General features: G+C 43.8%; 1 protein-coding gene across 6 annotated transcripts; it reads right to left on the reverse strand.

Annotated features, from left to right (window-relative positions):
- Positions 1-11: 11 nt before the first annotated feature.
- On the reverse strand, positions 12-16,241 carry NASP (nuclear autoantigenic sperm protein). Of its 6 annotated transcripts, XM_034778423.1 has the most exons (16): positions 16,085-16,197; positions 14,302-14,411; positions 13,714-13,770; positions 12,737-12,847; positions 11,980-12,060; positions 11,217-11,326; positions 9,636-10,460; positions 7,097-7,179; positions 5,143-5,228; positions 4,911-4,984; positions 3,343-3,531; positions 2,971-3,137; positions 1,968-2,024; positions 1,793-1,864; positions 696-824; positions 12-171 (listed from the first exon to the last, which is right to left on the reverse strand). In XM_034778423.1, the coding sequence occupies exons 3-16, from the start codon at positions 13,761-13,763 to the stop codon at positions 118-120; spliced, it is 2,088 nt and encodes a 695-aa protein (XP_034634314.1). In that variant the 5' UTR covers positions 13,764-13,770; positions 14,302-14,411; positions 16,085-16,197; the 3' UTR covers positions 12-117. The 6 variants fall into 6 exon arrangements, with proteins under 6 accessions (XP_034634314.1, XP_034634313.1, XP_034634312.1 ...); XM_034778422.1 differs by lacking the exon at positions 14,302-14,411 and having other exon boundaries at positions 5,143-5,219; positions 16,085-16,241; XM_034778421.1 differs by lacking the exon at positions 14,302-14,411 and having other exon boundaries at positions 16,085-16,241.
- Between the last annotated feature and the right edge of the window lie 2,463 nt (positions 16,242-18,704).

The following is an 18,704-nucleotide window of genomic DNA, read 5'->3' on the forward strand; positions in this document are numbered from 1 at the left end:
AAAGCTGAACATTTGCTTACAATCTTTATTGAAGTCATACAAAAGTTGCCAAAGTGAAAAAATACACTATATACAAAACCATTCTCCTTGAGAGGAGAGGTCCACATTGAAGACTTATCATACTGTACTTTCAACTGCAGCCCCTGCTTCCACCTGTGGCCTCTTCTCCAGCTGAAAGAGAGGAATGGATTTTGTTAAAAGCCAGTATTACATGTTCCACAACAGTTAATTCATGCACCAACTGGGAAAGTATTGGTAGCTTGGAGACTTGCATTGATTAGTTACCTACACATCACCGGTAGTTACAGAAACGAAGCACTACTCTAAAATATAGATGTAGACAGTTTCAGAGCTTAAGTGCCCTTTGATTTTAAGTACAACAGATTGCACACCAATGCTTTAGGAGAAACAAGAATCATGTTTTAGCTCAGCTGTAATTGTAATACACTGACCACCAAGTTGCTGTCTCTCAAGTGGGCAAAGCTACAGGGCCAGTTTACTTTCCAAATGACTAAGGGTCAGACATCTTCTGTGTAACATGCACTTTGCTGAACTGGGCAAATTCCCCAGCTCTTTCTATAAGAGTCTTAGGAAGACAACCAGCAGGCAATAAAGCATTAGATACCAGGCATGAAAGGTGTGCCTGAACAGAGAAGGAAATAGACACGGCACAGACTCCTGACTCAATGGCCCACCTCCTCTTCCACTTTTTCTGCAACCTCATTTCCACTGGGGGCAGCATCACCACCGCCATTGACAGCCGGTTCTGGTTTAGATTTCTTAGCTTCATTGTCTCCCTGTTGAGTCTCCTCCTCTGGTTTCCTCTGAAGACAAAATTGTTTAGTCTTCACTATGTACAAATTTAAGACTTAAGAAAATTAGTGTCTAGATGTCACTGTGCATTGACTACTCAACTCCTAGTTACGATTGGTCTCACCAAATAGTCAGGATTCAGTTGAAGCTTTTGGTGCAAGTTCAGTTACAGTAAGAATTCTGATACTACCTTGCCTAGATACCACATTTGTCACCCTTAATTATGATCTGGCAGGAAAGCATCCTAGCTCTAGATTAAATTTCTGTTTTTAGTACCCATGACATCTGATCTAAGCTTCAGAGCTGATGGCAGATGTTTCAAACTTGCTCCAAGAGATGGACAAAGATGCTGGTGTGACAAAATGCAGACAGCCATGGTGTGTTGTAACTGTATGTACAGTAGGCAAATGAAAAGTACTGTGAAATTTGATTTAGATTAGGAAAAATACTAATGAGAATACACTTCAGTGTTAAAAAAAACACTACAACCAAACACTAGTTTCCCTTAAGGTTACCCATATTTCATTACTAGACATTTAGACTGGCTTTGCTACTTTATTATTAAACTCCAATGCTCCATTTCCACTTGGAAATAAAGGGAACTCAACTGAGCCTGGTGGTTTGCCTTTATAATATCTATGGCCTGCCCTGCTCCTTCATGCAGGGCCTCAACACAGGAGAGCACTGATTTAAAGAGTGCCTTCAGAACCCACCCAATTCAGCTTTGAAGTTAAACTAGTGTGGATCAGGCGGAGTGCTGTAAAGCATACAAGGAACCATCAAAAGCTACTCTCCAGGAAGACTGATTGGCTCCCAGGGGAAAGGAGTTTTATGCAGTATTCCTACTTTTTTAGAATTTGTTCTGCATGTAACAGTGACAGTTAAAGGCTTTGTTTAGCCAAGAAATCAAACAATACACAGTGCAAGCTAGTGGTAGTTTTGTAGTAGTTTGTCCAAATAGCTATACATCTGGACACACCTTTTTCCTGACAAGATGAGAGATGTCTGTAACACACTGGGATGCTCCATCAGCTGGTTTTCTTACTGGAATCTATTACAAGATAGAGGTTGTAATGTAAGTGACATCAAACATTAAAACCTTCTAATTTAGTAGTATTTAAATGCCTGTCTGAACTCAGATTTGTTTCACTTACTGTGGAAACAGAACAGCTTTCTTCACTCTGTGTAAAACTGGAGGTAGCTCCTCCAACCTAAAATGAAAGAAACCAAGCGATTAACCAAGTACTGGCTTCCAGTTGTATTTCTGAGCTCCCACAGCATGCTGGGACTTTATACTACAAATCCATGGTTCCTGCTGTACCATGAAGTAAGTTATGATTTAATAGGTTTGTTTAGTTTCTCTCTGTGATGTGGGTTTTATTATATCTGCATTAACCAAATCAATTCTGACTGTAAAATTATGAAGTACTTAATCTTCAGTTTTGGTTATTTTGTTTCTTTTACCAAGTACCCAATTTGTAGAAGTTTATACCAACCCAACAAATTAATATGTCACAGTGAGTGAGCAAACTGGTTGCCTATCAGTTAGATAAGCAAGGGAACAATTAAGTTCAGCCGAAGAGGTACCCTAAAAAGGTTTTCAATGTAGAAGTGCCTTCTGAAAGGCTGGCTACACTATACAACTACTCAGGATATATGCCACCACCAGATGCTGAACCAGATTTAAACCAAATTTAGGACTCTCAAACTAGGCTGTATCTTTGTACCCAGGAATCTCTGCAGTTCTAGTTTACTGACATCTGGCCAAAAAACCAAACCCTTGCCAAAGAGCATTGCCCTTACAGTTATTTAGTGCTAAACAAAACAGCCGGCATGTGATGTCACTGTCTCCTCCAGCCCCTTGGTTGAAAGCCAGCTGATTGTCCAGTAAGAGGTAGCTTTATCAAGAGGGAAAAGCAAAGTGATGACATGTGATAGTCCAATGCTTTCCCCCCCTCAAAGTCAAAGGGAAGTGAGCCACATTTCATTCTGAGTGTTCTAACAGCTTCTGGTCATGGGAAGCTAAGTCATTTGCAGACAATCACTAATTCTAGACCAGTACGGCCAACCCTGCTGTTGTGGGCTCTTCTGCTCTCCTTCAGCTATACCATTAGTTAATGCCAACTTACTAGAAAAATAATTAAACTAAAAGCTAACCAGAGTTGCTTTCAAAGCCAGTTCAGCTACTCTTGCACTCTTTTGAGACTCTCTTGAATCCTCTATCTTTTCCTTAATTTCAGGAAGTAGTCCCTTTAATTCTTCGATCTCCTTCTCATCTTCAGTAGATCCTCCTTCTGCTTTCTTTATTCGTTCAGTCAGCATCACTAGAGGAATACAGGTTTAAGTTGTCAGCAGTTTATTAAACCAACAATGTAACAGGCAAGGGCACTTGAGCTACTCTGCCTTCATTAGAGACCCTTCAGAGAACTGTGGAGAGTAGTGTGCTCCATGTTCTTAACCTCAGCTCAATCCAGCTTTCCTATGACAGTTAACCAGTTTGCTAGCTAGAGTTTTAGCAAGTCTACTCACCCATTCTTTTGTCAATGACTTCTACAGATTTACTGAACTGCAGAATTGCTTCATCAAACTGGCTGTTGTAGTGATATGCCAGTGCCAGCTGGTAGTGGGACTCTGCTAGCAGGCGGTCATGGGCCTCTAGGTACTTCTGCTGTAAGGCAAGGCACGCCTGAAACTCTTCTATAGCTTGTGCATAGTTTTCTACAACAGAAAAGCCATAAATCATTTACAAATGCAACTAATAAAGTATCAAGCCAAACAAAGGTACCAGACTGTCTCCCCATCTACTTTATTCCATAGATTTATTTCTTAGATTCTGTATGAACTGAAAGCCGTTGCCTCACTGAGGGATGCTAACAATTAAAGGGACACTCAACTTGAGTTAGTCAGTTTCATATAATGTTACCTTCCCTGCCCAACCCCCTCCCCACATTTCAGCAGTGATTTATACAGTTACTTTTAAAGTGTTTCCTCTTTCCTACACAGGCATGGGAAGAAGACTATACAGGTGAAGCAGGGAAAGTGTGACAAAAGCAGACTAGGTATTTGTGTTCAGTTGCTTACTCTAAATTATATCACTGATTATTTTACCTACCATTGATAAGACTATTGGCCAAGAGTGCACCTTTTAACATTAAGAAATAAAGCTGCTCAAGGATAATTCCACCCTCAAACTGCAATTCCCCCATTGACATACACACAACCCTAGTTTTGCAGTCCTAACCCACAGAACCTTCCCAGATGAATTCAGTCTGAAACCACTTTCTAGCCAAACAGAAAACAGGGGCAACGATGATAAAGAACTACAGTGTTTCAAGGGGAGAGGCAGATTTCAAGCTGAGGCAAAAGTCTCAGGATTAAGCAATTGCATTCACCACCACCAAGAAGCCAACTTGAGTGTTTTGGGGAGTCTGCCCATTTTTAGAACCCAACACGTTCTCAATTTGTATTTTTCCATCTCATTCTGACAGCGGTTTGGTGTGTTTGGCTTCCGGCCTACTACTGAAGGTGGAAAAAAGTTCTCCATATCCTAGTGTTGCTGGAGCCACATTCAAGAGCGGCTATTGTCTACAAGCCTATTTCCAAGCCACTGCTATTTCTATTCCAGAAATGAAAGCAAATTGAGTCTCAACATGGCCTTCCCCCACTTTGCTCAAGAATTCAGTTGGCAGGTAATTGGCTTATTCCCTGATCTGTCCCAGGACTATTCAAACTTGTGGGCACCTCCTCCACCTGGTCTGAAGTTTATCGGATGTCTCCAGCAATCTGAATCACCTCTGACCATTTTAAATAACTACACCTCTACCCCAAAATAACGCTGTCCTTGGGAGCCAAAAAAAAAAAAAAAAAAATCTTACTGCATTATAGGTGAAACCGTGTTATATCGAACTTGCTTTGATCCGCCAGTGTGCACAGCCCCGTTCCCCCAGAGCACTGCTTTACCGCGTTATACTTGAATTCGTGTTCTATCGGGGTAGAGGTGTATGTGGTGGGGGAGATGGGTGAAAGTTAGCAAGAAGTTAAGCCAGTTTAACACTGCAGCACTTGATGTACAATCAGATTTCGGACAGACAGTTTACCGGATTCAACGCTAACTTCTCCTAGTTTCAGGTGAGCCTGAGCAGCGTGGAGCTGAGCGTCTTTCGTTTCCTGTCTAAATCAAGAAAACTTTGGTTAGGTTGCTATAAAAACTGATCAGAGGCTTCCACCTCTTTATCTCATGTACCTCTCTTATGCCAAATTACCCAGCAGTTTCCTGTAAGTCCCTTTATTTTTTTAAACAGACTCCAATCAAGATGTGTAAAGTTTTACCTTTTATAGATTACTTTTGCCAACTCCAGCATATCCCAGGCCAGCTCCAGATTTCCAACTTCATCCTCTTCACTTTCCTGAAAAGACTAGAATTATATTCTAATTTTATTTTAAAAACGAAGACGTGTCTCAGTGAAGCAATGTGCAACAATGTAGCAAAGGTGCTCATCAGGAATTTAAGGTTTAAAGCCATAGTAAGTAGTTTCGTTTGTCACTCCAGCTACAGACTGTCCCAAGCTGATGCAGTTGTCTATTTTCAGGTTAGTTGAGACTCAAGATACGAGTTCTTGATTTCAGTTTCTGTTTAAGACTACATCTCCAGTTTATTTACAGTCATTTAAATACTACTGAAAACCTCTGCAAACATTACCTTGGAACGCTGTTTAATTTTAAGATGCTACTAAGTAAGAGGACCAGAAGATAAAGGAGCTAAAGCGAAACCTCAATAAAGGTTGTAAAAGCAAGGTAATCCATTAGACGCAAATAGCAATACCAACACAACCAGCTAAAGAAATTCTATTTAAAGCAGTTGTGTAGTGAGTGGCCTGCTAAAATATGGTGTATGTTAAACCAGATGATCTCAACCTTTTTGGGTCAGAACCCATTTGTCAACCCTGATGACCTGTCACAACCCAGACACACTACTACCACACCCTAAGATGCCCCCAGACTCTACACACTGGGCCCACCTCCCCACAAGGGTCTATCTGGCAGGGAGCTCAGTGCTAAAATTCCAGATGCTCTGGTCAGATGCGAACTGGCAAAAACCCCCACCAACGGGTAAAGCAAGCTAAGACATCTCTGCCAAAACAGAGATCAGGGGGCCTAGGGGTTCAGTGAAGGAGTTAGGGAGTCTGGAGAAGGAACTGGAGGGCAGAAGAGTGGTGAGTCAATAACTTTCCAAAAAAAGGGGCACACATACACACCCCCATGGGCAGACGGTATTACTGGTGAACATGACACCAACCATTCCCTCTCAACTTGTGGCCTGTGGGACTGATTGGGCTCTGCTCCCCACTCTAGGCAGTCACAACTTTGCTCAGGTTTGGTCCAACCTGGTCACTGTAACAGAGAGGCCAAACTTGAGTGATGCTGGAACCCAGTGCACCAGACCACAACACCTAATGTGGAGAGCTGAGCCCAGCCAGTTCTGTGACACGGACACATTCTGGTGACCCAAATTTTGCGTTTCAACCCATGGGTTGAGAAACCCCATGTTAAGCAAGTCCTTTAAGTCAGGACATAGGTGTGCTGAATTGCTACAGCACCATAGTTAAAATTCAAAATGATGCAATTCCTGCACTGATACGCAGGAGAGCCACACAGTCCCCCTGTGATTATGCATATCCTTGTGCTGACTGGCTGCAACTGCCCCACAGAAGCTTATCCATGAGTGGCCAGAACTACTTTCTTCCTTCCCAACCTTGTCAAATCCACCTTAAAATCCACCCCAAATCATTGAGATGTGGAAGTAAAGAGGGGGATATAATCTTTTAACAGATTAGTGAAGAATCAGATGGGTGTTATAAGTGGTGATGCTGAAGTATGGTCATTGTGAGACTACTGCAGTCTGGTACAATCTATATCTGCACTGGCTGCCAGAGTGCAGTTATTGGTCCAGAGAAAATGTGTAACAGCACAACCACCACTTCGCAAATGTATTAGTCAGGCAAGGACCCAGAAAGCAAAGTAGGACAAGTGTAATACCATCACCTTGGGGGCATTAGTTCACAGGTGACAATAGTTTGATCCCAAGACTACTAGAAATATGCCGATCGTAATATTTTCACTGAAGTGTCTGCAAAGGTGTCAGGATTACCAGAATATGACGAGGACCCGAGGTCAGGAATAGACCACTTCTGTGCCTGGATCTAACCAATGCCATTCAGCCATAAGCATTAGTTCTCAGTTAATGTAGAAGAACACAACATCAATCTAAGTTAAAAGAGCTCACCTTATTTTCAATGGTTGAGTCATTTTCTTTATCATCTTCAGTTTTGTCATTTTCTTTATCTTCCTCATCTGATCCTTCTGTTTCTGCAAGGAAAGTTTGTGGAGGAGAATGAGGATATCTGCTATACACAGTTAGACATTCTATTTTGCCTGGCTCAGGTTTTTTTTTTTTTTTTTTAATTAAAGGTAAGCATCTCCCCTTTCTCACAATGAGTATTATGTGCAACTTTAGAACAGTCAGAGTGACATTGCAGCCTTTGCACTACCCACCTTGCTAAAAACATTAGTTACTGTAGTTCTACAGTAGCAGTTTAACATTAAAATTTTCTGACTTAGCACTGCCTAGAATGGAAGTTTATTTAGGGCTAAATTCGGATGTATTCCCTGGGAGCTCCCAGTGAAGTCAATGGAGTTGTAAACAGACATCCAATGACTGGTATGTCATCCTACAAGTCACAAATGTTTTCAGCAAGAAAGTATTTCTGACCCCATGTGTGGTAGCTGTGTCTAAAACTCAAGTGCAAACTGCTTAGGATTTCAGACAACTAGAAGATTTTATCAGGCAACGTGTTATTTTGAAGTACCAGTTCAGCTTGTGAATTTATGGGGCAGCAAAGTGCTTTAAATGTAGAGTTACATAATTAATCCTAGCAATGGGAAGCCAGGGGAAAGGGGGCAGGAGGGGAAGTGGCGTGGAGGGCGGCCAGCATTTATTTTTGGGCACAAACCATCTGATACATAAGGGAAGTGGATGGGAAAGCTTGCTATACACCACAATTGGTATGCTATACAAGCTTGGCAATCTAATATGTATCTGGAAAAAGAAGGCTCTGTTGTGTTTGGAAGCTGAAACCAGCTTGTGAGCTGGTCAAATTTTACTTTTCTGGAGGAAGCCAGGTACTTTTGACAAAAAGAACATGGGTGTGGGAGGTCAACTGTGGTAACTGCCGTAACTAGAGCCAGATTCAACAGCCATATTGGCAATGGTGTACCCGCTACAAAAGCAGACCAAGTTTCTATGTCTGAGACTTAATTGATTAGAGTGAGAATAAAGATGCTAGGTGTTTAGGTTCCTAATAAGACACTTTTAGATAATGTACCTCTGCAAACGTGACTAAAACTTGAGGCTGGAGGACAAGACTATTAGACCAGGATGTGGTTGTCAAATAAGCACTCCCAAAGTTAATAAATGGACGTCAGTGTGCTTTTTTTCTTATCTGGGAAATAAGAGTTAAGAACTATTTTTCGTGTGGATACAGACTGAGTTTGAGGCAAGAGAAAGAATACAAGGGTCTATCTGCACAATATACGGTAACTGAAGATACTTTACAGCAGTGGTTCTCACCCAGGAGTATGCATACCCCTGGAGGTATCTAGAGGTCAAAGGGTACATCAACTCATCTTGATATTTGCCTAGTTTTACAACAGGCAACATAAAAAGCATTAGCAAAGTCAGTACAAACTAAAATTGCATACAGACTATGACTTGTTTATACTGCTCTATATACTTACATTTCAATGTAAGTATAATATTTATATTCAGATCAGACTGCAGAAAGACCTACAATAGTCTGGAAGGGTTGAGAGCCACTGCTTTACAGTGTAGCTACATTACATCCTTTGTGATTGGTACAGACAGTTCCACTGATGTTCAACATGGGAGATGCCTTTAATATTGTCCAGAGATTGCTAAGGAAATTAAGAAACTGCATGGATATTCGGTCACTATTAAATGAGGCTGCGAGTAGCTCAACTGGCACAAGCATGCAGTCATTCTGATTGTCAGAATATCAAAATACCATGTGATGATTGATAGCCTCTTAAAGTGCAAGTGTATGTTATTTTGGAAAGCATATGGAGTTTGTTTTCTGGTTTGTTAGAATAGTTAAGCAGCTAAATGAAGCAGGGAAGCAGAACGACATGAAAAGCTACACAGGAAGAAGCTTGTACTAGCTAGCACCTATTTACAATGGAATTTTAAAGCCTATCAGATATTAAATTTAAGTTTCACAGTGAAGTTCATTCTTCAGTCACTGAGATTCCGCAGAAGAGTTCCAATTCTCATAACAAGGAGATTTCTGTTTTATGTATCAATTCAGTGGATTCTACTTTACTGCCCCATGGTCTAGAATTGGAGATTAGGACCAGAGGCAACTTGTGGTTCAAATTATTTGAAGGTTAGTGCAACAAACCCAGATACATGCAAGTGGACATCCATTCAGTATTCTCTACCAGCCTAGTTATTGTTTTCCAAACATTACCACTGAAGCTAGCCACAGCCCCCAAAATGATATCCACATAAAGATTTTGCTTTGCAGTTAGTTAAGCATTAGACGGAAACTAAAACTATTCATTGCTCCTTGAAACTTAACTGAAGCCAGTTACTTGGAGGATTTTATACTCAAGTGCCCCTTGTTTGAGACCTTCCATTAGTCTTTGGCAAACAGAAAATTCTGAATGGAAAAGTAACTTTTACCCCTGGTTAGCAAGTCAAATCCATCAAGTAATCCACCCACAAGTACTTCTCCTATCCCTGTTACCTTCACCCTCTTCCATCAGGTCATCTTTCTCCTCTTCTTTTTCTACCTTAGCACCATCTCCCTCTTCCATCAGGTCATCTCTCTCTTTTTCTACCTTAACAGCTACTTCAACTTTTTCTTCCGTTTGCATTTCATTAGCTGGCTCTTTGCCCTCTGCAGGTGTAGTGGCATTTCCAGCTGCCAACAGCGTTTCTTTTGAGGCCAATGCCTCTTTGGACTTGTTTAGCTTCTCTTCCGTGGCTTCTGCCACGGCCTTCTCTTCCACAGCTACCTCTACCTGCTCTTCCGTGGCTTCTGCCACGGCCTTCTCTTCCACAGCTGCTTCTACCTGCTCTTCCGTGGCTTCTGCCACGGCCTTCTCTTCCACAGCTGCTTCTACTGTGGCTTCTGCCACGGCCTTCTCTTCCACAGCTGCCTTTACTTGCTCTTCCATGGCTTCTGCCTTCTCTTCCGTGGCTGCCTCAACTTGCTTTTCTGCTGCTTCTGCCACTGCCTCCTCTACCCGCTCTTCTGTGGCTTCTGCCACTGCCTTCTCTTCCACAGCCACCTCTGCCTGCTCTCCTATAGCTTCTGCCACTTGCTCTTCTGCCACTGTCTTCTCCTGCATATCTGCCTCTACCTGCTCTTCTGCCTTCTCTTTAAGCTTTGTCTCTATGCCAGCAATTGCTGCTTCTTCTCTTGTTTTTCCTCCCATCTCCACATCCTCGCTTTCTGTTTCCTTCCCAGCTTCACTCAGTACTGGAGACTCTTCTGCAGATTTTTTGGATTCTTCCTTTTCCCCCATGGCGTTATATACCTGCTCTCTCAACTCCTCCCTTGCTTCTTCTACATAGTTAAGGAAGATGAAGCATAAACATTTCTTCGAGTTTAGTGATAAAAGCATTAATGGAAATTGAAAATACCACCCTCAGACCCTCCAATTTGTGTGTCTAGCACATGTTCCTAAACTCTATTCTTTTTTAAAATCTAAAGAAGCTGGGTCCCAAGCAACAAACTCTGGGAGATACTACAGTATTGTAAATGACCACTCAAGCAATATACAGTTTTATGCATTAGCATTTTTAGTCACAGCTGAGCAAGAGATGCCAAGTTAAATCCATTTGTCTAGATGGATAAAAACCTCCTTGTGCAGTAATCCTCTGCAATGTACTATAGAATGAAAACTGCCCTTGAACTTTTACAGAGAGGACAGTTTGGTGAGTCTGACCCAAAATAAATTCTCCCTTATGACCAACTTAAATGAATGACACCACATGCCACTGTACTGCTGCAAGTGCACAAAACAGTCCTAGCTGGCTGAAAGATTAGAACAGGAAAGGAAGTTTGAGTGTAATGCCTCACAATTGACAAATTTTGTGACCCCTTGACTCAAAACTAGTGTGAAAAGACTTTCTTGAAAAATAAAAAAATCTTTTAGCTAGTTTTGGGAAAAATTTATAAAACAAGACACTTCCACCTGCTAAAAGTTTTGGTACAAAGTTTCAGATCACCTAGGGCAGCAAAGTAAAGAATCCAGGTCCGATATTTACACAAGGCAATACAGCTTGGCATCTCTATGGCATGTTAGACAGCTCTACATACCATCTATGTTATCAGCATTTTCTACCATTGAGTCATCTTCTGCTTTTTCTCCTTCTTCTTCTTCCACTTGCACTCCTTCCAAGGCATTTCCCAATACACCATTCTCCATTCTAGAAAAACAGAAGCAAGTCAACTGCACACAAGCACCAAGGAATACATTTTGTGCTCAAAGGAACATAGCATTTGACTGCTCTACCTAGCATCTCTCCCATCTACAGGTATTCTACTGTACCCCTGTTCTAGCCTACAAAAGCTCCTATTCCAGGCCAGACTCTTGATTTCAGTAGATACTGAGCATCATGCCATATGTGTGTGGCAAAAGGACATGGTGATGATGCTCTAAAAATATTTAGGATAGATGGACTGGTGCCCAGTGACTACGGTTAGACTTTTGCTAGTGATCTAGGTAAGAACAGTTCCCTTTTGCCTGCCCCGTCCTACAGATTATATTTCTCCTATTTTTCCTTGAGTTCAAGAGTTCTATCAATAACCTACCCCTTATTCTAATGCCCATTCCCCACCTGTAAGGTACAGCTACCGCATTTAAATGTAATTGCCTCTCTTAAAAATAAAAATTTTAACTGTTGTTTCATCCAAAAGGCTCCAAACTAAAATTTTCAGTTGCTACTATCAAAGTACTCCCCCACTTGTATCCCCTTTATAAAGAAATTAAAATACCATCTTAAGATGTTAAAATCCAGGAAGAAGTATACTATGTATTCAGAGGACTGATAAGCCAACTAGAGGGTCTTTGTTAGTATACCTTGCTAACTCCAGGAGAGATTTTCCATAGTAAAAAAAAGCCTCTGCACATTGATCTGCAGTCTCGCCATACTTTTTACCCCTACAAAGTAAGATAGAAGTTAATACAGCTTATTTGCACCATGTTTTGAAATACCTTTACATTGCCAGATATGCAACATTTAAATCTTTTCTGGGTGAGTAGGTCAATTTCCAAGCTGTTACCTCCCATGTGACCTTCACCCTTAGGCAAATGGCAGTTCTCTCCCTTTTTCTCCCTTCTGATAACTGTAATGGTTTCTTTCTACTGGACGTTCTGGTTGCTTAGAGCACCTGATAGTGGGTTTTCAAGCCTGTCTTCTGTTCTAAATGCTCTTTTCCTCTAGAGGCTAAGCAATTTGTCTCTGCTTTGCTTGCAATTTATAGATTATGTTTCTCTAGTGGTTAGACTAAGGAGATCCACATTGCAAAATAAGGACTGTTTTGCAATGTATGGTCTGGTTTGGTTTCTTGATATGTTGATTTCTGAGGCACTGTAGGTCACTACTCCAATAGTTAATACATTATTTGTGCTGCTTAGACATTTATTTCAAAAGAAATCTACATAGACATGGTACAATACTCAGTTTTGCAGGTAATTGTATTCAGATACTTGCAAACTACCTTTAAACATACTTAACTCAGGCCTAGATAAGCTATCTACATTTCAGCTTGATTCACTTCAGTAATGTGCCCAAAACGAGAATCCAAGTAAAAAAATAATGTGTTCAGTTACTTACAATATACTAGCAGCTTCCTGGAATGCATTAACAGCTGCTGGAATATTTCCCAATACCAAGTGTTTCTGTCCTAAGCCCAGTAGTTTCTTGGCTTCTCCATCCACATCCATACTGTAAAGTTATAGAACACAGGCTGGGTTAGTCACTGTACAGTTGTGAGAACATCTCTAAGTGTATAAACGGGAGGAATGTTTGTAGCCCCCTTCTGTTCAGTCACACACTTCCATTTCCCAGAATTTTTAAATCTAGCCTTCCAACTCTGCCCACCAAGAGTCAAACATCAGCCAGCAATGTGTACAGAAGTGCTAAATAGTAAGCCTCCCCACACATGATTATTCAGTTACTGTTGGAGAACTTTCATTAGCACCAGCACTAAGGGGAAAAAGATTTTTCCATTTCTCACATTAGAATATATTTAACTGTTAACTGCAAGCAGATCCCAAAAGCAGATCAAAGAAAGACTGCTTAATGCAATAGCCAACTTTCAGTCTGCTGCTAAGTCAGAGGATTATATAGAACACTCCAATATGAGAAGAGTTGTTTACATTGAAAATGTGACAGAAAACTGTATGAAGTCCTGCAGAAAGAAGGGGACAGTTCATGAAGACACAAAGCTCACCTGCATAAAAGTGGAATGTTGGCCTATAATCACCCATTAAAAAAAAAAAACCCACACATTTGTCATGCAGCCATGCCTAGAGCAAACTTTTGTGCTACAGCTACCAGCAGAAGGAATCAAAGGCTGTTAATAGTGTTTCTCTGGAATAAGGACTTAACCGGTGTTAGCCCAGAAAGGGGGAACAGAAGAATATTCCTAAACTGTGGTTTCTTGTAAGGCAACATGAGACATCTATAGCCTTTAATATCTAGAGCTAAAAACACAATGTCAGATTTAAATATTAATTTGAAATAAGATCCACTATTACCCTATTTTTTTTGTTTGCCAACCTTAGCCTGCTACCTCACAAACCCCTTACCTATCAGTTTTGTCTGCAGAAGTGGAGGGAGCAGCCAATTCCTCTTCCATTCTACAACTGAAGAGTCAACAAGCAATTAGAATGGATTTGCAGTGTTGTACATGGTGTTACCAAAGGGTGACGAAGTGACTAGAAGTTTACAGTTCCAGAATCAGGAATAGGAGAAATCTAGTGCACAATTTCAGACTTCTGACTTTCCAGAATAGGTATCTGCAAGGTTGTTTACACTGTGGCCCATACTGTAATTATAGCGGATCAGAAATTTATGTAGAAAATTGACTTTTCATCAATAACCAACACTTCAGTTTTCCCCTCCCAAACAAAAATCACTGATTTTCTAATAAGAAAGTAAGTAGGGAGAACCAGACTCTTTTCACATAAAAGTTTTTCTTTAGTTAAAAACCCAGTTTTCTGTCAAAAGAAGTTGACTGAAAGATTTTGATCAGCGCAAATTTTAAGACGAGGTAGTCTTGGACTGCTGGCTAGCTCACCCATTATGAACACCTCCCATCCCACTCAGAATCAACTACATAACACCCATGTCAACCACAGCAACTGCTTACATGGGAAATAATGAATACGTTTTACCTATCTTAAGGCAGCTTTGTAGCTGGAAATAGGAAGCCACCATCATGCATGTAGCTAGCTCTAGCCCACAGGACCACTATTCTGGAGTTTAGGAAACATCTCATCTAGTGCTTAAAAAAAAAAAGAAGCACTAAGTTTTCCCATGCATCTTCTTAGAGTGGACTCAAGTGCCATTCTCGCTTTGAAAGTACACTTCCCCTCCCAAACTATAGCAAGTGTAGCAGTATAGATTGCGAATAGATTTTTTTAAAAAGCGCTTTTCGTTTTAAATAATCTGAGGTTTTTGTCAGAAGAACTTAATGTGACAATAGCCCTTAAAAGAGAGCACAGTAGTTGAGGTAGCCAATGCAGCCTATTTCCTACCTCTGGCTCGAAGATGGGATTACAAAATGTGCCCGCTTTACTATGAGCCATCACCCATGGAGCCGAGTCCTAATAGCCAGAGGCGCTACATTAGAGGGGACAGCACTGGCTAAGTGGGGATTTGCTAACAAGACATGCTGCTTTGTATACACAATTCAGTTAGGCTCAGCGCCTTTCTTTAGGCCTGGCTGCACAACACTGCATCTGTTTACTTTTACCTACCTGCACAATTTAAAACCCAGGTTACTTAAAGCAATTAGTGCAGTTTTGTGGTTTGACACTCAAAGGTTTCAAACAAAGGAAGCGCATCTAAACAGAGTTGCACCAAAATAACCAATTTGGTTTTAAGAAGCCAATTCAGATTACATACAAATTTGTATGTAGACAACCCTTTCAGTGACACAGGATACTATCTAGGTACTTATACAGCTCTCCTTGCCACAGTATCTCAGTTATTAATGTCAAGTATCAGGGGGTAGCCGTGTTAGTCTCTATCTACAACAACAACAAGGAGTCTGGTGGCACCTTAAAGACTAAGATTTATTTGGGCATAAGGTTTCGTGGGTAAAAACCTCACTTCTTGGGAGGCAGGACGTTTTCAGGATGTAGGTCCAGTGGGGCCTCCTACCCAACCGGGGTGAGGAGACAGCACCATCAAGGAGAAATCAGTGCCACGGCCCCCTCCCTCCAGCACTTGGGGGGGGGGGGAGAGAGAGAGTGTGTGAGTGTGTATGAGTGAGACACACACACTCTGCAGGCACCTCCCCCCCTTGGATCTCAGGGTGGGGGATGATGGAGTAACCGCGCCCCCAGCGCTTGGGGGGGTTGGAGGGATGACTGCCCCCCGCACCACACACCCCAAGGCTCGGGGCGGAGTCTCGCTCCCTCAGGAGGCACCGCCCCCTCACGGAGACAATAGGCCCTTTTCCCGCCTTTCCCCTGTCCGCCCCCGCCCCCCGTTTGGCGCCAAGTCCCAACGGCGGCCGCTCACAGGCAGCAGCCCAGGACACGTGACGCGAATAGCTCCGCCCCCCTCTGCGCGGCAGGTTTGCCTTGTGGGACTTCTCTGCCCCCAACAAACATGGCGGAGCCGGGGCCGAGTCACGTGGGATCCCCCGGCGTTCCGAACGGGCCCCCGCCGGCGCCCGAGGAAGGGGCAGCACGTACCGCCAAGCGGGGAGGGCGGCGCGCGCTGAGGGGGAGCGGGCCGGAGCGCGGGTCTCCGAGCACAGCCGTTCCCAGGGCCTCCCCCGTCACTCCTCCCCCCCGTCACTCCTCGCCCCGGCGGCGCGGAGCCACGGCCCTGCTGGTCGTCCCGCGCTACCGCCCCGATATCCAGCCCCCCCGCTCGGCCCGGCCCGACCCGACCCCCCCACCGCGAAGCAGGGCCGGCCGGCCCGCCCAGCCCGTGCCGCGGTACCTAGGCGGGGGGCCTGGCGCGGGCTCAGCACGGGCGGCAGCAGATTTCATGGAGTCTGACAGGGGCGACGACGGCAGAGTGCAGCCCCCCGGCCCCTCCGCCTGCCTATATACCCTGAGGACACGCCCCGGACCCGCCTCGCGGCGCGCGCAAGCCCCGCGGACTGCTGCTCCCAGCGTCCTTCGCGGCCGTCGAGCGCGGCCCCCTCCGAACCCGGGGCTGCACGGCAATGCTGGGAAACGTAGTCCCCAAGGCGCGCCTCCGCGCGACCGGCGCACGGCCAGCTGGGAAAGGTAGTCTGGAGACGGCCGCGCAGCTTGCTGGGAAACGTAGTTCCGTGGAGCCGCTGGCGACACGGGCCGCAGAGCATGCTGGGAAACGTAGTCGGGTGCGGGGCGGGGGGGGGTGTGCTCTGCAGGAGCTGGCCCGCTGTGGGGACGGACGATGAAAAGAGAGGGGCTGCAGCCGCCGCCATCTTCCCTGCGGCCTCCAGCCTCGGAGTCCTTGCAGTGCACCCTGCAGGCCCAGTCCCTCCTGGGAGCCTGCGCCCCAGGCCCTTTTCCTGCCCTAGCCAGGCCCCTGGTGCATCCCCCCAGGCCCGCTGCTGGGGTCTGCACAGTGCACTTTCCTTCAACACAAGCCCTGGGGTGGGACTCGCGCCCACTCGGCCCAGCCCCGTGCACTGGCCGAGGCCCTCCCGCTGCAGGTGCAAGCCCCCCCAAAGGTGATCTGTTGCTGCCACTGTGTGCACCCCATGGCACTTCCCGGGAACGTCTGCCTCTAATGGGCCCCACCAGCTGTGGGAGCAAAAGCCAAGGCCCTTCCAACGCTCCTTTAACATGGAAGGGAGGTGTGCGCAGTTAAAACATGCTAAAATAGATGAGTGGGTGCTACCTAGCCTAAGGGGGTGTTAACTCCACCCAGGGACAGCACCAGGACTGGTGGGGCTGCCCTTTAGACAAAGTGTACACCACCACCTTTCCCAAGCTGAACATCCCTCCTGCTACCCCACACCACTAATATTTTGCTCCAACAGGCCACAGCAGTCATAAAAAGTAAACAATGTTCTAAAACACATAACGAATAAAGGTGAACATTAGAATAATCCCATCATATAAATCAGAGGTGGGCAAACTACGGCCTGCAGGCCACATCTGGCCATGTCCTGCCCAGCCCTTGAGCTCCCGGCCAGGGAGGCTAACCCCTCGCCGTTCCCCTGCAACCTAAGCTCACCATGCTGTCAGCGCTCTGGCCTGCCGCTCCTGCTGGGCAGCGTGGCGGTGGGGGGGGGGGGGGTGGGTAAGGGGAGGGGGCCCCGGGGGGGGGGGGGGGGATAGGGGTTAGGGCAGTCAGGGAACAGGGAGCAGGGGGGGAGGGAGTTTGACGGGGGGTGGGGTCCCAGGAGGGGGCAGATAGGCTGTTTGATAGATATCTATGAAGCAAGGGTGTGTCCCCAATCAATACAAGCCTTCCTGCTTCGGGGTATAAACTGGGGGTTAGGAAATCTGGCTACAGGCTGCTTATTCCTTAGTTATCTAATACGGTGTTCCTTGCATTTTCCACTAAAGTACCTGGTACTGGTGGGGGTAAGAATAGCTTTTTACAAATGCTTTAATTAGGTTTCTGGTATTTGCAGTTTTCAACATCTAGGTCAAGCCATAAACACTGAACAAATTCTTTATGAGCATACAATTACCAAAAAAGGGGAAAGAATACATGTAGATTAAATAATTTTCCTTGGAAAGATGTTAGTGTTTAAAGAATAGTATACATAGTACTTTCAACTATAATATCTGCAAAGAGAAGAATCGATAAAAGAAACTAGTACTTTACCCATCAACAATGAGAACACATTCTAATAGTTATCCATGTTTGATTAACCTAGAAAAGTAATTAAAACAGAGGTTCTTGAAGTCAAGACGACACAGAACAGGAATAGTATGGCTTCATCTTCAACTTGTACAATTGTTTGCTAAAGAAAATGTCTGGTTTCTTAGCAATTACATTAATGCAGGAAAGCACTATAATTCACGTACTGTGGAATATGTTACCAAGGAATAGTGAAAACTCTCCATCCTTTACAGTTCAAATGAAGATTGGTTGTCTTTCTAAGAGATACGTTCCAGTTCAACCACAAACTGTTAGGCTCAATGCAGGAATCATTGGATGAAACTTTAATGGCCTCTCTTATGCAGAAGGTCAGACTACATGATCATAATGGTCCCTTCTGGCCTAAAAATCTATGAATTCGTGTGACGCCAAAATTTGTTAAACCCAGCGTTATCTTTTTACCATTTTTATACACAGAATCACACTTTCACTTCTCGTTTTCTTTGTCTAGTACTATGGAAAAAGAAATTAATTACTTTTTACCTACTAGCAGTTAAATTATTTTTTTCCTTACAGCTAATGACAGTGTCCAAGTGGCAAGCTCAAAAATTTAAGGCAGCCCTTTGTTTTAAGTTTGACAATCCAGGCCAACATGTCCCTTTATAATGCCCTGTCTCCAGCATTGTAAATTAACGCCATTTTGCAGGTGGCGAAACTAATTAGGGAAGTTAAATGACTGCACCGTGGCTATAGAATGAATCAGTGTCAAATGGTATTAGAGAGTAAAGGA

Source organism: Trachemys scripta, chromosome 8 (assembly GCF_013100865.1).
Source record: "Trachemys scripta elegans isolate TJP31775 chromosome 8, CAS_Tse_1.0, whole genome shotgun sequence".
Classification (NCBI taxonomy): domain Eukaryota; kingdom Metazoa; phylum Chordata; order Testudines; family Emydidae; genus Trachemys; species Trachemys scripta.

Coding starts and splice junctions, on each gene's coding strand:
- NASP (XM_034778421.1), bottom strand. CDS start 16,134: ATGAAATCTGCTGCCGCCCGTGCTGAGCCCGCGCCAGGCCCCCCGCCT. Junction 12,848..13,713: donor TCTGCAGACAAAACTGATAG/GTAAGGGGTTTG, acceptor ATAACTTTACAG/TATGGATGTGGATGGAGAAG. Junction 2,025..2,970: donor TGGCTTTGAAAGCAACTCTG/GTTAGCTTTTAG, acceptor CTTTCATTTTAG/GTTGGAGGAGCTACCTCCAG.